The sequence below is a fragment of the Ursus americanus genome, chromosome 31, assembly GCF_024610735.1.
Source record: "Ursus americanus isolate L20-20 chromosome 31, mUrsAme1.1.p, whole genome shotgun sequence".
Lineage (NCBI taxonomy): Eukaryota > Metazoa > Chordata > Mammalia > Carnivora > Ursidae > Ursus > Ursus americanus.
The window spans coordinates 6,081,845-6,099,192 of record NC_142157.1 but is presented as its reverse complement, the minus strand read 5'-3'; the positions used below and the strand labels follow the sequence as shown (position 1 = coordinate 6,099,192).

The 17,348-nt window shown below is 43.9% G+C and overlaps 1 protein-coding gene across 15 annotated transcripts in view; it reads right to left on the bottom strand.

Annotated features, from left to right (window-relative positions):
• Positions 1–17,348, bottom strand: part of PARD3 (par-3 family cell polarity regulator) — a 636,797-nt gene that overhangs the window by 179,009 nt on the left and 440,440 nt on the right. For all 15 annotated transcript variants that reach the window (XM_045786400.2, XM_045786404.2, XM_045786403.2 and 12 more), the window contains one exon: positions 14,931–15,162. In XM_045786400.2, the coding sequence (XP_045642356.2) occupies positions 14,931–15,162 (232 nt within the window). The remainder of the gene's footprint in view (positions 1–14,930; positions 15,163–17,348) is intronic.

The following is a 17,348-nucleotide window of genomic DNA, read 5'->3' as shown; positions in this document are numbered from 1 at the left end:
GGGGGGGGCTTTCAAAAAAGATAATTTTAAAGCTGGCACTTTGAGGAAGGAAGCTATTTATCTGACCTAAGTACTTTTATTGTTTTGTAAACATGAGAGAAAATTGGAACCAAGGTCCTATTATAATTTAGAGCAGCTGATGTCATCAGGATCCACATTCACTCTGGTCACATGCTCAGCAGTAACACACCTGCCAACACACGGGAGGAAAGACAAAACAGAGAGCGGGAATGAGAAATTCTCTCACTGATCCCGTCGTCAACAAAACCAATCATTAAAGCTGCTTCTCTTCCCACTTATATTTTGGCAACAATTTACCCAAAAAAAATTAATCCCTCATATTCTAATTTCTGTAATTCTTTGTGAAAATCTGCAACTGGGATTAATACGTCACTTAAAATTTCTATTGCTCAAAAATATAGAAATCTGGCTCAGGTTTCTGGGTTTATGTAGAGAGTGCTGGAAAAAAAGAGTTTTCCTTCTTACAACAGGAATTAATACATCGTATCCTTAACTTGGAACAAGCATTAGCCTCAAGAGCTTCTGTCTGTACTGGCACCCTACAGAAACACTGAGGTAGATGCGTAAAATGGGGAACCACTCCAAACTGGTCAGTGACACGTGCTGCTCTACTGATGCTAGTAATTCCCTGCAGCCAGGGCTGCGAGTCCGTTTGACTTCTCGGCAGAAACGCGGCTGACCACATCCTTCTAATTAATAAAAGACACACTCTTGCCTTGGCTTTAATGATCATAATCTTCTGGTTTTCCACCTGTAGCAGCCTCTCCTCAGTCACCAAAACCTTCCACCACCCCACTCCCCACCCTAAGCTGCCCCCCAATATTTGAAGGGTCCCCAGAACTCTGGCCTTTACCCGCTCCTCCTCCCCTGCACACACGTGTCCCAGACAACCGCTCCACGAATGGCTCCAAATGTCCCCTTTTCTGTCTTTGACGTCCAAATCTCTACAAGCCTCTCCTTCTCATCTTCTCCCTGACGACCTCCACGGGGTGTGTCACAGACAAGCACCAGTCAGATTCAACAGATAAGACGTTCCTCCAGGGTTTCCGCCTCAGCGTCACCACTGTGATCTAGTCCTCAGGCCAAAACCGTAGAAATTACTTCTTACTCTTTTTTCTCTCATTTTTTACATCAGTCGAATCACCAAGTCCCCTAGATGTCTCCTGAAAAATACGTATCCTATCTCTGTCCCACCCCCATGGCTGGCCACAACTTTTACAACAGCCGCCCAGAATTCCTGGCACGCGCTCTGGGCCAGCTCCCTAGCTCACTCCACACACCGCAGCTACAGTGCTCTTTGAATTTTCTAAAAAATGCAAATGTATCAAGCCATTCTCTTGAACGGCTTCCCCTTCTTCTTAGCATCACGTGCAAACTATATCATGAGTCCTTTATGAGAGGCCACCTGCCTCCCTAATGGCTCATTCCCCAACCCCACCAAACCTACAGGATTTCCACCACCTAAACAGTATTTTTCAATTGTGTGTTACAACCCGTTAAAGATGTAAAATCGACTTGGTAGGACTCACCTAGTGTTTTCAAAAAAGTGAGTTACAGCATAATAATAGGAACATCAAGAGCAGCTCACATTTACATAGTGCTTTCTTTCTTTGTACCCGGAGGGGTTCTCAGCTGCCTGGTACACACGTACTCATTTTAGCTTCCACACAATGGGGTGAAGCAGGTAGCATTATAATCCATACTTCACAAGGGAGAAAAGTAAAGCACAAAGAGGTTCATTAACTTGCTCCGAACACAAGGCTGGTGCGTGTACAGCGGGACTTGGACCGAGGTGACCTCACCGCAGAGCCCACTCGACTCGGCCACCTCTCAGCAAGGACATCGGAGCGTGGTGCGTGGAGGAGGGGCAAGCAGCACGCTGTGCAATGTTTGTTTCAGGGACTTGTGTGGGTAGGTCCACCGGCTTGCCAGGAGCCATGTATTTCCTACTGAGGACCACTATCCAGAGTCTGAATGCCACTCACGCAAAATACTCCTTTCCCCCCAAAAGCCCCTTGAAAAAGAGAAAACATCTTTTGGATCTCTGTTTTAATGTCTTCTTCTGGAGGGAGGTGACTCTGACGCCTAGTGTGGGCCACGTGCACCTGCTCTAAGTTCTCCAGCCCCTCCAAAGGGCCACTGGGGCGGGGCCTGTCTTCTCGCAGTGATACCCAAATCCCTGGCCCCGGGTCCAGTGCCCAGCAGACAGCAGGCCCCTGGCAAACACGGTGAATGTATACATTAATGGTTTGACCTCAAAATTACTAAGAAATTCTACACACCCCATAACCAGCCTTGGGAAAACTCCACTCGCTTCACCATTAGAAACTGTTTTTGCCAGGTGAGTAGTACCATGCTCAGAAGTCACTGCCCTGCCCAGTTATTCTTTGCACAAGGCATGTGGATGCCTGTTTTTCTGTGCCTGCCTCAGAGTCCATGCAGCTCCAGCTGGCGGGGTGAGACAGGAGTGGATACGGTCGGAAATGAAGCCGTTCCCTGGAGCAGTGATCCGGGCCAGGAGCCCACACCTGGCCCCCACCAGGAACATGGCCCTTCCTGCCAGAAGTACCCATCAAGGAAATGCAAAGCATCAGGCTACACTTCACAGGCTGCAGACTTCCTTGGCTCTAGAGCTGCGGCTCTCACCAGCCAATTTGCAAAGGAGCAGTGAAAGTTAATCTTTAATAGGATACTTATCATTAAGTGCTGAAGTATGATTGCCCATCAGGAGACTTACTGCTCGTTTGCAAATATACATACCTGAATGTTGAGACGCCACAAGCCAAATTCATTTGAGGGCAATCGCCCTTCCCCCAGTGTGGCTAGGACAACTCAGGGGTGTAGCAGACAACGTCCTGCATAAATGATCATGAATGCTTTGCCACTGTGCTCTAAGCATCTGGATGTTGCTATGATCTAGAAAGTTCATCCAGGAAAAATGTCCATCCTGTTGGAATACCTATCTTACAGTGGGTCCAAAGTTTACTTTCTTAAAACTTCCAGAATCAGCATGTACCATGATTCAATTGATGCTATCATTTCCTCAATTAAAAAAATGTTTTAACACTATGCCCTAAAAAGATAAAATAAAAAAGAAACCTGAAATTCTAGGAATTCTGAGGTAAACTTGGGATGCGTTCCTAATGACTAAAGCAGCTATAAAAGCAGGAATTAGATAAAAGATTATTTCCCTGCAAGCAGCAGTGGCAATTTGCTGAGGCCAGGTACGAGGATCCAGACAGACACAATGAGCAGAGACGCCAGAGAGGCAGGCAGCCCCGAGCCCCACTAGTCTTCCCAAGGCAGAGCCCTAAAGGCGGAGCCGCGGTCTCTGTGGCACACCCAGGGATCGGCAGGACTGCTGATCCCTGTGGCACTGACAGAGCATGGCTGAAAACAACAGGAAGACAGGGAACATCAGAAGATTCACAGAGGAAATAAAGACCGCGAACACACATGGCCTCAGGACCGTTTTAACAGTGGAAAAAGCAAGCACTGTAGTCGAGCAAGATCTGAGATACAAGAAGGTACACAGTAAGGGGAAAAAGAGGTAAAAAACAGGAAAGGACTTAAAGCATTTATAGGACTATGTGGCCATCTTGAAAGAAGAGAGCAGACATAAAGCTAACCTTTTTTTTCTTTTTTTAAATCATCACCAGCATTCAGGGTAGTGTATAGACAGATTTGAGGGTCAGGTGTGGGGGAAGGGACATGGCAATTAGTAATTTTTTCCTATTAACATATAATGTATTATTTGTTTCAGGGGTACAGGTCTGTGATTCATCAGTCTTACGCAACACCCAGCGCTCACCACAACACATACCCTCCCCATTGTCCATCATCCAGCCTCTCCATCCCTCCCACCCCCCTCCACTCCAGCAACCCTCAGTTGGCAATTAGTAATTTTTAAATTAACAATAAAATTCCTGAGTCCTTAAGAATTATTTTGGGAGAGAAAGGACCCCAGACAGAGGATGCTAAGAAATCCAATAGGAACAAAACTGGAAAGTCTGGTTCAAAAGATACTAACTTCCATACGTCCCAGCTAGCAATGGGGAGCTCTCATTTTTCACAGCATACAATTGCATTGCTACTTCATGTGATTGACCGCTAGCCATCTTGGCTCCCACACAGGTGTCAGGGCAGCACAACGCATTGGAAGAGGCTAAGAAGGTTCAGTTGGTCCAGCAGAATGGGTAGGAACATGGCCTTAGGGGTGGACCAGTATTCAAATTCAGTGTGGCTCTCCCACTGGACCCCGCGTGACCTTGGCCATCAGTATCCCCTGAACCTTTGCGTTCACTTTATCTTTAACAAGTGATTAAAAAGAGCACCTACCCTACAGGGTTATGAAGATTAAATGGGTCATTGAAATAATGTTCTTAGTGGACTGTCCACCAACATCACCACTCAACGAATGCTAAGTGCTTGCCAGAGTACTGGTAGAAGTACAATCCATGAAGGATGCTTTCTCTCTTTAGGGAAGTCCTCATGACCAGCATGTTACCCAACGACATCAGAAACGGGTGCCAATAGGTGATAATAGATAATGAGCTAAGTTACTGGGAGAGTAGAACCAGAGAAACCTTAATACAGAGAGTAGGGATATTATGCAGTTAGTGTCAGTTCAGTTCATTTCAAAGTCCCTGTTCCTTTGTTTGGACAGAGAAGGTAAACTTGCTCTTTTATTCTCTTTTTTTTAAGGACTGAAATTGTTACATAAACCAGAAAGAGACAGTCTTTTTAACACAGAAGAGATGTAAGTTATAGTATTATATAATACATAAATATTAAATATGGTTATGAAGGAGCAACTAAGGAGGTGCGGTTGTCTCCAGCCCCAAGTTACGTCTCATTGCAGAATCAGGAATACCCCAGGCCTCAGGAGGCTGGGCCGCAGGTGCTCAGCTAAGTGTCCTCCCCTCCGGGTGGTGGGGAAAGGAGAAAAGCCAGCGCGCCATCTGTGGCTGGTGGCACCTGGAGAGGACCAGGCTGTAAAGGGCTGTGGGTGTGGTCTTCAGAAGGGAGGGGCGTTTCAGCAGCTCATTCTCTGCCGCTCAGGAAGCTTGTGAAGAGGAAAACCAGGTTTCTGACTTTTAGAGACAGAATCTGACACCATCTCTTGACCCAACATTTTAAGGCTCAGGAAGGCATCACTAGGGCAATTTCAATATTTACTCCTTGCTTGAACCTGTGACCCCTCCATGATACAACCCAAAGCCTGAAGGCTGGGGACTGCTTGGCATGAAGGATTTAATTTGGAAATTGTATCTTTTTTAAAAAGTCTGATGTAATGGAGAATACTTAAATCATTTATGGCTACTAAGAGCAGGGAAAACGGTAACTTGAACAATAAACCAAAGGACGTGATGTAGACCTATGGAGCGTGAAAAAGCCCGTTCTCTGGGGACTGTCCTGTTCAGTCACAGACAGGCTTTGGAAGTGACATCATCTTCCAAAGATGGGAGCAAACACTAGCACTGCCCGGGTGGGATAGCTTGTCATAAATTGCAAAATTACTCCAGGTACAAATGCCTCATCTACATGTCACCACTTACTCTGGGCACTTGATTTATTTATTCATTCATTCAACAAACACATCTGAGTCTGGATTTCAGCAGCAGCAGATCCTGAGACAAGGATTCGGGCAGTGGTTTAATGGAATGATAGGGGAGTGCAGACATGATGGGGGTGAGGGGTGGAAAGGCAGCCCAAAAGGAGTGTTCTCAAGCCCATTGCCACTGTGGCCAAGGGGAGCTCACTCCCGCAGGCAAACTCTGGGAGCAGGGAAGGAGGGGCTGCACAGCCTCTCCCCCCGGGGGGTGCACAGGAATCTCTAGGGCTCCTAAGCTTTGGGTTCTGATGTTAGTAGGTCTGGGGTAGGGCCTAGGATTCTGCACGTCTGACAGGCTCCCAGGTCCGGCTGTGCTCCAGGTCTGAGGACCAACTTTCAGGACAAAGGGCGTAGACTTAACACCTGAGCATTAGAACCCTCTGGGCCGCAGGGACGGGAGCACTTTGACAGTGACTTTCTGGAGTCCTTGGTTGCCAACTGCTCTGAGGACGTGTTACGGCGAGGCGCTGGTGGCAGTCCTACATGGAGAACAGAGTTTCCTTCCACAGCCTGAGAGGTCTCAGGCACAGAGGCAGAGACTGGCCGCTGGAAGCTGGAGGATGTGCTGAAGGCATACGGGCGTCCAGACCTCTGTTACACTTACTGGGCCCTGACAACGCACCAGGCAGGAGCCAAGGTTAAGGATCCCTGCCACTGTCAACCCGTTATTAAACCAAGTGTGATACATCATATGTTAGGCAGTGGTAAGTGCAGAGGAGAAAAGTAATGCCAAAAAGTGGGATGGGGGGTGTCCTGGTGGGAGGGAACGCTATTTGATGAGGCTGGAGTCACCCCAAAAAGCTGACACTCATGAACCTGTGGGTATCTGAGAACAGATGATTCCAGGTGGAGAGCTGAGCAAAGACAAAGGCTCTAGTGGGCCTGGCAGGTGAGGGAGGAGAGGCCAATGCAGCCGGAGTGAGTTCACGAAGGCAGGAGGAGAAGGAATGAGGTCAGAGGGGTGGGGTTAGGAGGCAAGTCCCATAGGTGACTCAAGGGTTTTGACCTTTCCTCGGAATGACTTGGAAGGCTGCTGGGGGTTGAGCAGAGGAGGGAAATGACGTGACTTCCAGCTGCAGTGTTGAGAACGTACCACACGGAAGCAAAGGGGACGCAGGAAGACTGGTTGGAGGATTACTGCTGAAATCCAGGAGATGGAGGATGGGGTGCAAAGTACCTGGGCTTTGTAGGAATTATAAACCAAATGCAGCTTTGCTTTTGTACATCAATAAGCTGGATGTGGAATGTAAGGAAAACATAAGAGTCAAGGATTACTTGAAGGTTTTGGACCTGACCAACTGAAAAAAGAACGGAGCTGCTATTATCTAAGAAGGGAAGAAATAAGGGCACCGGGATGGCTCAGGTCATGATCCCGGAGTCCTGAGATTGAGCCCCGCATCTGGCTCCCTACTCAGCAGGGAGTCTGCTTCTCCCTGTCTCCTTCCTAGCTCGTACGCACGCACACACACACACTCTCTCAAATAAATAAAATCTTTTTTTAAAAAAAGGGAAGCAATATTGAGAATTGAGTTGGAAGCACGCTAAGTGTCGATATTCAAGTGAGCACGCAAAGATGACGCAGGCCCGACAAATAGAGAGTTCAAAGAAGATGCCCAGGCAACGAGAGACGTGAATTTGGGAGTCATCTGCCCATAGACTATATTTGGAATCCAGAGGCTGTTTCCTAAGAATATAAAAACTCTGTTACTGAGAAGGGGAGAAGAGAAGAGCACGAAGGACTGAGTTGGGGGCGGGGCTCCAATACTTGGAAGGACGGAGCATGGCATGGAGTTGGCGAAGGACATGGAACTGCCGCGGCCAGAAAGGAAGCAGAGAGCCCGGTGAGGGTGAGCTCGTGCCAAGTGCTATGAGCAGACCAAGGCGAGGTGAGGGTGCACAGGGAAGATTCCCCCATGAAGGGGTCCCTGGTGACCTCACAGGAACAGGCTGTGGAGCCCAGGGGGATGAGGCTTCACCAAAGGGGGTTTCAGAGACAACAGGAAAATGGAGACGACAAATAAACAAATTTATCAAAGAGTCTGTTAGGGTGCGTAGGAGAGAAAATGAGGTAGTAGTTGAGAGGGCAAGGAGGTTAGGACAGAAGTCCCTCCTAAGCTGGAGGAAGTAACAACAGAGCGTAGGACAAAGTGAATGATCCAATGCAGAAGGGAATCGCTCCTGATGCTGGGGAGCGACAGGGCTGCTGGAGCCATGGGCCAGAATGGACCAGAGAAGAGAGAATGCATCTAGGGGTCTTGGCCTTACCTTAACGCTCATCCATCCTAAAAACACATAAGTAGAAAGGTTAATGGGAGACATGGTCATTTCACTAGAATATGAAATTTAATCCAATTTTAGTCTTTTGTTTCTAAATTGGCTATTATTAAACAGGTCAGAAGAAAACCATCCAACATTCAATTATGTAAGAGGTCACTTCACCAGGGAATTCTTTAAAAGACTATTGGAAAGATCAAACGTTTACCTTTATATAATAATTTGTGGCTTGATAAAAACCTATTTAGGAATACCAGGTCCTTGGATCCATTATATTTAACGTGAAAGATACAGAATCTCTAATGGTAGCCAATAATAACATTCAGAAAGAATATTCCCCGTATATGTTGTGCTAAATGTCATTAGCCGGGCCTGTCTTCCAGTACATTTTTCAATGGTGTGATCGTATTTATTTACCCCGTGTTATTAGAGAGTGAATAGTCACTAGCCTTCAATTTTCACATCAATTGCAGAAAAAAGATTCCATTTTCTACACTGTCTGGAATTGAAATTGACTTAGCATCTCAGAACTGTCAAAAATTTCTTTTACGAAAAGGTTTGCTTTTACAGAGGCTATGAAGCAGGTGTCATCCTTGACACCGGCATTCTGGATTCATGCCGCGGGTCTGTGGAAAGGCAGCGTACAGAGCGTCGGGAAAGGTCTTAGAAAGGCCTCGCCGTCATGCTCCGTGCTCCTCCAGCCTCCTCGCAGTCAGCTTCCGAGCTGCGGATGTCAGGGGCTCTCTATTTAAAACTGCTAACAAGAAGAAGAATCCGAGAAGAATATGATATCAGCTACCCTCGAACCTGCCTTTGCTAACAGGTCAGTCTGACGCTTATTTTCCTGTGTTAAAAACAGAAACTTCTGTTTCCATTCAAATTAGAAGCAGCATGAATTAAGTCCTCGGGACTGACACACTTGAAACTTATTCCGAGGGACCCTCCTCGGGTGCGTGCTCACACAACAGGGCTGGTCTCTGTCCAGCTCACAGACCAGACACCAAGAAAATGATGCCCAGTCTCTCCTTTCAAGTTCTCTCTCTCCTATTACGGAGTACTGTGCTTGTCTCTCACACAGACGGGCAGACTGTGCCACGGGTGTATGCTGACGGCACGCCCTGAACCTGCAGCAGCTGAGACCGAGCGCCCCTGAATGTCACCAGGTGAGACCGGTCACGTTCATCCACAGGGCGATCAGGCCTGAGCCATAAAAATCTCCCAGCCCCGCTATTTCAACAAATGAACAGGGTATGGGCGCCTCCTTCCTGGGACACGGGTGAGGGCTGTGGCCTGGCGGAGCTGGCCAGAGTCCCATCCTCACGGGCACACAACCCAGCTCCACAACGCCCTTTATGCAATGGTCGTCTGTCCCAGCATCACATTTATTTGCAAGTACGATACGATTCCAACATTCTAAAGGAATAAAGCTCACGAGATAGAGTCCTGTCTGCAATTCTGAAGACATGAAGAGTGGAGAGGTGGTGAATTAAGGCTTCTTATAAGCAGAAGGCTTCCTCCTAAAGGAAGGATAGGCTGAGACCCACCCGCACATTCAGAGAGCTGTGATGACAACACTTGTGGTCAGGCAGACTCTTTGCAGAAACACTGTTATGAAAGGGTCTGTGCTCTTAAATACCCATGGTCTCAGCAAACCTCAGAATTACTATTTGCTGGAGCATCTCTACTTTTTTCCCAGGAAGGACTTGCTGGGTCAGCCACCCCCAAGCACACACATCTCTTCTCCTAACCCCCATCTTTTGTCTAAACTCTGTAACCTACGAAGGGACTAAACTTTGCTCAAAAGTACCTTGCAAACTGGCCAATTTGTTTATCAACTGGTGGGTGACAGTCCCAACCCACAGGCCTCCCTGCCCTGGGACTACTCATCCGCCACCTGCCTGTGTCCTGACCACCGTGTCACACAAACCAAACTGGTACGTTACATCGTCTCGAAAGCAGATTCTAACATTGGACTGGTGTGTGCTGATGATTTCTGAATACGCCAGCAGCTAGACTATGGTTTTCCACTATAAAAAGGGGCTAATAGAAATGATAGGAAAAACCACTTCTCTGCCTTTTCAAGCAGTAATTTAAACCCCCAAGCTCGAAATCAAGATGAAAAAGTTCCAAATTGATTAATATGGAAATTACCAAACCATCGAAACTGCTGATGTCGTAAACAAAATTCGTCAACAGCCACTAAGAATTCATTAAAAGTAAATTTATTGTTTGTTTTAAAAATCAACTGTGCAATATGTGCTTCTCGAGACCTTTCTGAATCTGGTTTGTTGTTCATCTCTTCTCAGGCTTCAGTTTGGCAAGGCTAAATGAGAAACACGGTACAGACACAGAGTTAGTAAGTACAGGTAAGGGAAGCAACAATCATTCCTGTTTGTTACTCTCTCAAAGCCTAAAGAGTGTAATCCAAGCTACAACATTAAGTCTTAAAATCTGATCATGTTCACTGTGTTCTGAAAACTATCATATTCTAGAAGGGAAAAGAGAGCAGTGTATCTGATTTCAACCAAACAAGGTTTCAAACGAAATTACCGATTTCCTCTTACAGAACTAAATAAAACAATGCTGCAGGGACCCAGGGAATCATTTTAAATGTAATTGGAGGATTCAATTTTAATGGTAATATTGCAACATTACATTTGCTTTAGCTTTCCATGGCGATAGGTTCTCAGCTGTCACATATGGACAAAAGCACAGAATGAACCTGTGATGTGCACAGTGAGGTCACTTCTAAGAAGCCTTTGCTTTGAGAGTGGATACAATTCTACAACATTCAAAAGAGAACCATTCTAATCTCTTAGGCAAAGCAATATCAAATTGTACTTACTCCAGGGCTGGAAAAAAGGGCAACACATAATTTTTAACCCTTACTATCGGGGACTATTGTCCCAGTACAGGGATTTATTATCGTATCGATAATTTCAATTTGAAGATGGAAACCAGGCAAAAGCATGTTGCTGAATAATGCTGTGGCTTTCCTTCAAACATGAACACATTTGAAACGTTAAATAATAGATCTCTCTCCTTCTAAAGATTTAGTTCCTTCCCTCTTTAGTGACAATTTCATACAACTGCAGAATTCTAAAAAATATTTTATAGTATTAAATTTGAACAGCCAAGCATCTGAGAATCAAATATAAACAAAGACTCAAAATTCTAGACCCTCCCTCTGTTCTGCACTTTGCACAAAGAATGGTTACATTTATAAGTCATGTTTACCTATTTAGTAAGCACACTGGTTTCTTAGCTACAAAGCCATTTTAATTAAGGCAATAGGAGTTCCTTATGTGCAAAAGAAGACCTAGTATATACAATGAGAAATTCATACACACATGAAACACTTTACATTTGTTATTTGATTTCTTATGGATTTGAATTTGTGATTTAAAACTTGCTAAGACAGCTTCTGTACTTCATACACCCCGTAATTTATAAGCAGAAGAGTGATTCGTATGACTCAAAACATTCTTCCCTAGAGCTGTTTATCAATAATTAAATCATCTTTGTGACTACCATTCAATGTGTGAAATAGAAAACCATGTCATCTGTATATACCAATAAATAAAAATAGGTATTTTTATTTTATTTATTTATTTATTTAGGTATATTTATGACACAAGGCGCCATGGTTTTCCTCTGGTGCCCTTTCAAAAACAGGGTCCGTATATTTGGCCGTCTTCGAATTGAACCCCAAATCACAGACAAATCTATCGGGGTAGGAAGAGACTGTGTGTGTTTCCGGGGGAAGGGAGGGGGACGCTGTGAAGGGAGATGGTGGGGAGGAGAGCCCATGAGCCTATTTTTAAAGGAAAACATATTATTACCTCCTCAAATGACTAAAGAGAAAAAGCTCATATGCCCAGGAAGCTAAGACTCCCAATATCTAATGTCCCTGACCCTTAGCTTTTCCTTTCTGTTATCTGAACCAGAACACAGAAAGAAGATCGTAACAACACCTGCACAAACGCACACGTTCACACACAGACACGCACGTCCCTGCTTTGTACTGCAGGCCCACACTGGGAAGCGCACTCGAACCTCCTTACGAACTCTTCTAAGGAATGTATATGTACATACACATTTTGACTAAGCTACACTGCTAAGGAAATCACATGCTATTCTCCGTAAGAGAATAAAAAGAAAGGAAGAGACTAATTTTAAATCGGACTATATTCCCCTATGTTATTAAAAAAAAAAAAGAAAACATAAAAGAATCAACCTGAGAGTGTATTAGTCTCAAACAGTGAGACTCAGTAAGTATGAGAGGTAGTTACAAAATGTTTTGAAAAATCCAACGACACTTTAAGAGTCTTCTCCAATACAAAGAACATAAAATAATGGTGTGAAGGATTAAGAGCCAAGAGTCAATCAGACAAAAAGCTTATTTTATGTTTAATAAATTATTCTCAGATCATTTTCAAGGAGAAGTGTTTGGCAAGCTTCAACCATTTCCCAAAGGACTGAGGCAGTGGTTTGCAACCAGACGGAAGTCAGCCATGACAGTTTCTTGTCTAGAAAACTAGACAAGATACTAAGACTCTGCTTACGATAGATTTACATTCTTCACTTGGTGGCGTGTTGTTCTTCTAGGAGAAGGGGCTCTGTTTTGTGGAACTCATACACTTCCATGGTGGAAGGTCTTCCAACATGGCTCATATTCAACCAGCAGCATTGTGTCTTAAAGGCAGAGCTGGCGAGAGCTGTGTTTGTGCACCCACGTAAAGTGTTAGCACCGTGCCAATGCAAGAGGGGAAATAACCTCAAAAGAAGAGATCGTGGTAAAATGTGATAAAATAATTAGGAACTGGTAAATTTTGAGTACTGCTTTTGATTTTTATAAAACTTATTTAATTTTTGTAATGGCTGTGTTTAACAACTGTTTAGCAAAATTTCTAAACATTGAGCAACTGGCTCTCAAAAGCCAAAGTGGGCTGATTCTAGCGAACCACTGATACTATATTCCCAAAAAAGTATGAACGTCAGTGATTTTCTTTAATAGCTACTCTTAAACACTGGGAGAATACAAGCTAATTTTTTTAGGGGGGAAAAAACAAAGAAACCCTTTAGCCCCTGCATCTAAACATAGAAGTTAGTTTTCAAAAACACTCAGGCCTTTGAAATTACAATTACAATTATTACAAAGCTGGCTTTCACTACAGGGTGCAGGTATAATCTATAGAATTTGGTCTAGAGAAAACATCATACAGTATTTTACAGAACTCTGAGCAACAAGGTGGTTGTTGGGTTACAATTCAGGATCCCTCTGAAACATACACGTCCCCCACACTGTCCACACCTCTGGCCCCCGAAAGGAAAAAGGAAGAACTCTACCATAAAGCCTCTGGAGTTGTAAATTACAGAAAAAAACAACTTATAATGAAAATAATTTATAACATACTTTATAAAGACACACCAGAAAATTTGCTTATTTTTTTATTCCATGAGAAGAACAGAGCACTCTATCTGTCAGATAAATGTGGGCTGATGAAGGAGGAACACTAACAGGCCACTGGCTTTCAGTGCGACTTCAGGAGGGCACCTGGAAACAACACCACACTGCTTGTTGAATACGTAACTCTTGGGAAGGTATCCTCCCATCTCGTAACCTCTAACTTAAAGAAGACAGCGTACACAGTCCTTAACTTTTCACTGATGGCCAAGGGCCTTACGTCGTGTGTTACGCAGGTGCCAGCTTGCACAGAAAGAAAAGCCCGCTGGCTAACACAGAAACTGAAATAAAGTGGCCATGAGAGCGATTTCAACCCTTAGGTGTTCTTGGACACGGCATATAATGAAGAAAGACGATCTGGCTGAGAAAGCATTCAGGAGTAGTACATGAACAAGAAAAACTCGAATGCAAAACTATGAAAATCCCAATGCTCTGCAGCATCAGAGGTGGAAATCCCACCGCAGTTCAATGAAAGCTAACACCGCTGATAGACCAGGCTTTGTGTTATCTGGGTCCCCAGTCTACTTCTGGCATGGACTCGACAGAGTCAGACGCATATAGAGCACAGCTGTTGTGTTGTGTGGCCTGCAGGCTGGGCCCTGAGCCCTCAACTTTGCAGGCTTGACGTATCTTTAACTCCCTGAGTTATTGAGGTCAACCTCAGGATCATAAATCAAGAAATTCCATGAAAATAAAAACTCCCGTTCACATTTTGCAATTAAAAAAAAGTGAAAAGCAAGGGATTCCTAACACAGGGTAACTACTTTCTGAAGAGTCAAGTGGCTATGCTGTATGTTTTCAATTTGAAACCATCATCTTGATATGTTTAGGGGTTTAATTTAGGGAACAATCGAGCAATCTTTATATTTAACATTAAATGCCTGAATATTACAAATCACCTTAGATGAACATTTATGGGAGAGTTTCAGTGCAACTTCTGAACAACTTGTCACTTTTACTGTGGAGCCATGATTTGTAAAAAACGATATGCTAAGTAATCCCAGAGTATAATTTAAGGACACAAAAACAACTGTCAGGAAACAGCCAGAGACTACGTTTAATGAAATCTTTACAGACTGAAGTAATAAGTATTAAATTAATCAACACAGCTTAATTGAAGCTCTATTTGTAACATTTTTTATTAGACTTGTTATTAATGAACCTTTAAATGCTACTACTAACTTGAGCTCTATGTTAAATTTAAATAATGAGCCATTGTTCACACACACAAAAGAACAAACACTGCTTTAATAGCCCTTTGTCTCCATGGGGCTTTTACTCCTATGCGTAGCTAACATGAAGACTTGTCCTTCCCTTCCTCTCGCGGTTATTTACGGGGCTGGCAAGACAGCATCTCTAAGGCTGCCCCAATCGTCTGAAAGAACTACAGTGAAATCCTTGAGAAATTACAAGTACAACAGCAGAGACCGAAGATTAGAAAACATTTTGGCTGACCTCAAAGATAGCGTTTTCAAGTCTGTGCTCGTAGAATTCTACGTAAACCTCACACTCACGCGTCTACGGATGATCCGCTCTGGGTTGGTAAAGACTTACCTGAACATGTCTCCCAAGCCCTTCAGCATGCCCTTCTTGGCTTTCAGTTTGTCTTTCTCCTTGTCTCGGTCTTTCTTCTTCTCTTTGCCAGCTTTACCCTTTCTCCTATCCATCTTATCGCCTTTCTCTTGGTTTCCATTCGTGTGCCTCTCCAGAGAATGTGAAGGCTGATCACTGGCTGTGGATACAGACTCTCTCCCTGATCTTGAACTTTCTTCTGTGTCTTCTTCCACTTGGAAGGGAAACAAACAAGCAAACGTAATTGGATAAGGAATACAGTGAACCGAAAGAACAAAGCAAAGGAGGCTAAAATATATGTGCGGATTTTGCTTTCCCGCATTTTCTACGGTTGTTTGGTCCTGCTAGCAACATGGATTGCAATGCTATTTACTTTTTTTTTTTTTAAGTTTTTATTTATTTAAGTAATCTCTACATCTAATGTGGGGCTTGAACTCATGACCCTGAGATCAAGAGTCACATGCTCTTCTGACAGAGCCAGGGAGGAGCCCCTGTGCTATTGACTTTCAAGGAGAATTAGAATTGAACGTGTGATGATGACTACTAAGCACACGGGTATTCCTATGTGAGGATCATGCGTCAACAGTAGAGAGAAGCAGCTTCCTGGCCAGATGTCGATTCACTCACTAGGGGTAACATCCTCCTTGATACAGCCATGCACTGCCGGTGGGACCAGTAGGCCGTTATCACACAGCACGGACCTGCAAAGAAAACAAGCAGGCCCTCCTCAAGTGCTTCCTTTCATCGTGGGTCAGGACCATGGAGATCTAGTCCAGCCCCTCAGAAACTTGTGCGACTACACCACTCACTGGTAAGCACACCAATACCAGCACAAGGACCTCTTTCTTCAGGCTCCCACATATGTCCATTTGTGATTTCTGCACGCAGAGGACTGGAACTTTATAGTCTCTGTAACTTTCCCTCATACTGTCATTACATAAAGCCAACATCATAAGCAAATGCTACTGTATCTTCCAATCCGAAATAACTCATCTACATAATGACAAGGAAACAAGGATGGATAAAACCATGAAAATGTGTAAATCAATGACCTCACACTCCCCTGAAGTTTGCAGATAAAAGATCTACTTAGTGATAACAATATTCTATTCTTTGAACCAACACTCAGCAAGCAAATGGTCCAAAGGCACTTCAATAGCCCAAACTTTTTGATTCGAAAGAATGACAAGTAACTAGGGTGGGTTTCCACCTACCAAGAGAATTTTAAGAATTTCTATATTAAGTAAGAAACAATAAATGTACATATTAACAGCCACTCTCATAAATCTTTTCTGAGATTGGCTGCCCAAGATTTTCTTCCAAATAGAATAAGAATGATCAGGGCTTCAGATTATCCCTTGACTGCTGAGGTCATTTTAGTCTCCTGCATCAACAAATAAAGCATGAATCAATGTTTTTGAGCTTCTTCTAACAAAGAACCAAATAGAACAGTTGAGCCTTTTCCCAACATTTCACAAAGAACTGACCTCCAAGTCAAGTTAACATATCTTCAGGTGAAATTCAGTCTTGCCTCTCCACCACCAAGGGACACTTGAGTTAGTAATACACAATATCAAAGTATAATAAGACCAGTTAAAACAATCTCAGTTTCTTAGTGTTCTGCTATTAAACCCTCACGAATCTGAGAAAAAGATTATCAGTAATGGCATGACCACTTCAAAGTAATACAGTTCAAAAAAAAAAAAGCAGCTACTTAGCGTAATGCCGAAATAAAGTGTACAATTCTGTTTGTTGACACACTTGGTCAAAAACATGAGCCAACATATTTCTCAGGCCAGCAGGTCATGCCTTCGCACAGCTCAGGAATAAAGGCATCACCATGCCTAAATCAGGAAGGTACTTCAGAGGTCACTTAGACCGACATCTCCCATTTCTCGCTGAGGAAACAGAAAGGTTTGGGGCCAGCATACTCCCAGTCCAGGGCTCTTTCTAGTATTATGTCCCATACAGTTGTACTTCAGCAAGACCCTCATGCACTTCTTTCATCAACTCTGTTTGTGATTGCTCAATTCCATGCTTCACACAACACACATCGAGGTAATCTATCACCTAGTCACCACGCAATTTGCCCAGAAGATAATTTCAGCAGTCAGCAGTGTATTTCAGAAAGCTATTGTCAATCCTATGTATTCATTTAATGCCGTGACTTGTGGCTCATATATTGATGAAATCGCTCAAGAAGCTAGAGCAAATGTACACAAAACTCTAGGAACGGCTAGCAACACAGAAATGACTTTAGAAAGGTCTGCCTCCCTCTGCACTGGGTTATCTAATGGTGAACCACTCCTGCTCCAAAGGACGCGGTAGATTTGTAAAAACTTGCTTTTTTTCTTCTCGGTTAGTTAACATACAAATAGGAATGATACAGATTTGACAAAG